At 31.2% G+C, this 5431-nt stretch overlaps 1 protein-coding gene across 1 annotated transcript; it reads left to right on the forward strand.

Annotated features, from left to right (window-relative positions):
- Positions 1-3775: 3775 nt before the first annotated feature.
- On the forward strand, positions 3776-4890 carry LOC140875667 (transcription factor PRE3-like). The gene is made up of 2 exons (XM_073279422.1): positions 3776-4005; positions 4658-4890. Exons 1-2 carry the CDS (start codon positions 3880-3882, stop codon positions 4802-4804), a joined length of 273 nt encoding a protein of 90 aa, XP_073135523.1. The 5' UTR covers positions 3776-3879; the 3' UTR covers positions 4805-4890.
- Positions 4891-5431: the final 541 nt, after the last annotated feature.

Consider the following 5431-nt stretch of genomic DNA (forward strand, 5'->3'; position numbering starts at 1 on the left):
TTCTTTAATTTTATGTATTGCAGTTGAAAGATCGTTCACCTGTGCACCGCAACCTTAGGATAGCTTCTCCAGTAGCTGAAAGTGCGTAAGGTAGTGTTTGGGAGAGCTTCTAGAAAACATTTCTCAGTTTTTTATTAACAAAATTTCATAAAATTGCAAAATTTTGTTAATGAAAAGCTGAAAAGTGCTTCTTAAAAACTCTCCCTAACACTTCCTAAGGAGATTACTTCATGTCCGACATTGTTTCAATATTTCGATGAAAAAATTTAAAATGGTGAAAAGTATATAAGAAGCCAAAATAATCCAAAGTGCATGTTATATTAAAGATTTATTTTGGACTAATTAGAGAATCAAACTCCAATAATGCCACAGAAAAATTTGTACATACCGACATATATTATAAAGTTAAATTAACACACAAAGATTGCTGACAAGACTAATTAATCAAATTAAAAAGTTAAAAAGGACATAAAATCAGATAACAAAGTTTAGTGGGCACTTGTCCCTAATAAGTAACACACGGACCCATACCTTGTACGTATCGGTATTAGTCATTTTTTTATTGTATGATTTTGTTTTAGATGATAATTATTTATTAAGAGTTGTATTAGTTAGGCAGTTAAGAATGTGTAACATTTTTAAGGTGACTTTCTATTTGATAAATACTTTTCTATCTTAAATTGTTGATGCAGAAGTTCTTGAAATAAAATAAAGGGAAAACTGTAATTTTGGTACTGTATTTTTGTTATTTTGCGATTTCAGTCCTTTATGTTTTTATATTTCAGTTTTAGTCCTGTATGTTCTGATTTTTGGCAATTTTAGTCATTTTTCGAAAATGCTTACGTGACACTATACACGCCAGCTCCACCGTGACACTATACACGCCAACTCCACATCAGCACTGCATTGATGCCACATCAGCACCACATCGGAAAAAAGACTAAAATTGTCAAAAACACAAAGATAACAGACTAAAACTGAAATCTGAAAACATAGAGGACTGAAATCGCAAAGTGCTAAATATACCGGACCAAAAAAATATTTTTTCCTAAAATAAAACCGAAGAAGTTTTATATTTCACTATGATAAACTAAAACGTATATTTTCTTAATTAGAAGAAAAATTTTCAAGTATTTATACAAAAGTTCTTTTATTTGAGTTATTTAAAATTCGTTTGTCTAATTTTTTTTAAAGGTATTCAGTAAAAAAAAAATTAACAAATTATATATTCAAGAGAGATCACAATACATTCTGATTTACAGAAGATTCATGCCCGGAAAAACCCAAAAAAAAAAAAACGATAACGATAACAAAAATAATCAAAACAAAAGAAAAAACCACAAATTAATGACCGACATATATAAAAAAAAATAAAATATATGTATAAAAAGATATAATTAAACGTGATAATCAATTCATTAAAAATTTTGCATTCAAATAATGGACTACGAAAATTATTATGGTATGATTAAGCAATTATGCATGTCACGCGTTGGCAAACAATGAATTGGAACACTATAAAATATATAATTTTTTTCGTATATCATTGAAATTAATGGGGTTTCTCACTGGGTCAAATCATCATCATAACAAAGAAGGAAGTGATATGCAATTAATTAAACTGTTTTCAAGAGTCGATTCTCAAGTATATGCAAAACTTGTAAATCTTTCTTGGAATATATATGGATACACTAGCTGACAAGATTGGGTTAAGTTTGTGTTGGACGATTGTGTCGTTTAACCAAAAATTATACTTGATATAATAACTTCAGTATGAGTAATTATTGTTGTGTAACAACCTATTCTGAATAATTGAATTAATTGCAATAAGTGAAAATCGAATACATGATATTGACTTCAATATCATTATAAAATCAAGCTTTAAAAAAAATATAGCTGATAATAATAATAAATTAATATACAATTCAAATATTTTTAAATGCATGTATAACAATCAAAGTATCTGCAGCTTGTTTCAACAACTCTCATAATTTATAACGAGGTACACAATATTTGGAAGAGTTGCTCTAATGGATCTAGAGATTACATTTTAGTCGTTTATATAGTGATACGAGATCTCGATCGTTCTCTTTTTTGTTTTGTTGACCTCCAAAGCTATACTATATCGAGTTACATATATCCATCTTGGTATTTAATCATAATTAAATAATAAAATATGCATAAAACATGTATAAAAATAATATAGAACACACATATAATTAGATGAAATGCCTAGGACGTGGGGAATAAAATTCTAGGAACTTGCATGCAGGAATCTCGCCGGAGAAATCTTCAATATATATAATCCCCCATCTCGTGCGGCAGTCTCCCGCACCAATGCGCACACACACGTAACACAATTTCCATCTTGCTCTATTCTCAAGATTCCAACTCTTTTCAACAATATTCTTGCTATCGATTCGAGCCTACCCTTCTCTCGAGTTCACAAGTCGAGACTCACCATTGTTAAATGTCTCATATCGAATGAATTAAGTTTTTACGAGTTATATATATAAACTTAGACAATCATCACTATAAAACTAGCTTTTGAACTGAAATTATCTCTAATTAAGTCTATTATCTGAACAACCGTATAAAATCTCCTCCCAAATACATTGTGTACGTACTTAATTTGTCCTCCTTGGATTTCGTAAAGTGAAACAATAAACTAATTACTTCACCAATTAATTAATCCCTATACTTATTTCGAGAAACTATAATCAATTTTATCTTAATAATTAAACTAGGAATCAAGTTAAATTAATGCGGAGTTTACTAGACACCACGTGTTGCATCAGATAGAAAAAATCTTATTTAATGTGATGGAAGTAAGTGGTCAAAAATGACATACTTTTGTGGCCCCAATGCTGTAGCCTCTACTATCCACTAGATAGCTACTTACAGGTAAACAAGTGATTTACATTCCAACATTTCAATTTTAATTAATTATATCTACCCCAAGTTGCCTATATATCTTTTGTCTTAACCCAAATTTCACCACAGAAACACCATCCACAACGTTATTGGCTCCAGTGGATAAATATATCCATGTTTCTTCTTGAAATCAACTGAGACCTGAAAAATAATTATCCCAAAATCGGGTGCGATATTTTCACAAGTGTAATACTTTAACGATATGCTTAATAATAATAATAATATTAAAATGATTGAAGATAATAAAGAGAACATGGGCATGCGTGCTAAGACTGGCACAAAGAGGCCCCCTAAGGTGTCTAATAAACAAGCAATTTTCTCTTAACCCATTTGATCACCAAACCCCAGTTTGCCACTTTGGGGAACACATAGAGAAGGACATTATGGACGCCTCTATTTCTCCTGACCCAAACATTTATTTCAATCTACGTTACCATGTTCTTCATTCTCAATATTTATATTTATCAAATGCCATATATAGCACCATGTGTCGGACAATATAGTACTAATTTAAGAAAGATATATTTTCATCGCTCTTTTAATCGGTGTATCCGTTGAGTTTTTGTAGAGTTGTATATATGAACTTGTACAATCTTTTCTAAAGACAGATACATTATAAATATATATATGTTCGCTAGTTTGTTTATCTTTCTCTCTCTCTCACACACACACAAACAGTCTTCAAATTAAACTTCAAACCCCCCACCCCTATTTAAAAAACAGCCATAGCCCATTGCTTCTCCATGCACTTGTCCTCATCTCCTCCAACAGTACTACTACTCCACAGTTGTTGCATTCCATATTATTTCTTCTTCACATCCCTCTGTCCATAACTTGTCCCCAAGCACTCCTCTTTTTAAATCCCACCTCCCATTTCAAAATCTCAAGAAACCCTTCTTTCTTTTCTACAAGATTAATTAAGGTTATAATTAAGCATAACTGAAAATGTCTGGAAGAAGGTCACGTTCGAGGCAATCCGGAGTTTCGAGGATAACCGAGGATCAGATTGCTGATCTTGTGACCAAATTGCAGCAACTTATCCCTGAAATCCGCAGCCGACGCTCGGATAAGGTCATTCTTTTAACTATCTAGAAAAAATTATAAGTAGCTATTCATTATGAATATTCACTCACTATTCAGTTGGTCTTTAGCCATGTACATACATACTGTATAACTTTGTGTTGTATATTAATTAATTTTCATCCATGAATTTGTTTTGTGTGGCCTTTGTTTTCCTACCTAAGGATAAGTATCCTACGCCCCCCAAGCACACAATCCCCTCAGAATTTATTTTGTGGGACTCCAATGTTCCCTCATGTCTATATACATGCATTAGTGAAACATATATATACTTTGCATGTCATGCATTTTTGTACAATATTGTTAATTCAAAAACTAAGTTAATTAAGATTACTGGATATATATATATATATATATTTTCTTGTTTCAATATTATTCGATATGCTACTTGGAGTTACGTGGTTTAATTTTCGCATTTATTAAGATTGTTGGCTATGTATACATACACTAGCTAGCTAGGGTACTGGATGATACTTCTACAAAATAAAATGTAGGCGCCGCCTTATACATAACATATATATAGATATTGCTAATATTAATCTATTATCTGTAATATATTATTTGGATGATATTCGTTTTGTGTAACATTATATTATACTAAATTAATAAAAAAAATTTAATATGGGCATGCAATGCAATGCAGGTTTCGGCTTCAAGAGTGCTGCAAGAGACTTGTAACTACATTAAGAACTTGCACAAGGAGGTGGACAACCTGAGCGACCGATTATCGGAGCTTCTGGAATCTTCGGACGGTGCTCAGGCAGCCCTCATCCGGAGCTTGCTCATGTGATGGCCGTGCATGGCGGCGCGGCGCTTAATTAGATATATTATATTAATGCAGTATATATGCATGCTTGTTTGTACTTTTCCCTCTCATTGTTGTACACTAGGGTTTGGTCATTGTGTTAGGCCAACCTGGGAATTTTTCAGATTTTTAATTTTAATATAGTACCTTATTTAATAATAATTTCCACGTTATACATTGCCTGAATCAATATTACCGAGTCCTGACACACATGCATGTCATCCGTTGAAAAAAATTCAAAATGGAGATTTTTTTTAAAAAAAAAAATTAACTGAAATATTAGGAGAGAAAATAATATGAAAATAAATGTTGAATTTGGAGTTGAGTGATTAACCGGTATTTTGTTACTATATATAAGGGGTTTAACGTTATTTAGCATACAAAAAAATTTAGCATGACTTCTGCTCAAAATATATATGTTTCCTTTATATTATACAAAACAAAAATATATTATGAAAATAAAACCAAACTGACAAAAAAAAAAAAAAAACCAAACTGACACACACACCACAAAAAAAAAAAAAAAAGAAAGAAAGAAAGAAATAAAACAAAAGATTTACTATCATATTAGAAATGCAATGGCGCCATATTTACCGCAAACAAGAGTTATTC

Source organism: Henckelia pumila, chromosome 1 (assembly GCF_033568475.1).
Source record: "Henckelia pumila isolate YLH828 chromosome 1, ASM3356847v2, whole genome shotgun sequence".
Taxonomy (NCBI): Eukaryota; Viridiplantae; Streptophyta; class Magnoliopsida; order Lamiales; family Gesneriaceae; genus Henckelia; species Henckelia pumila.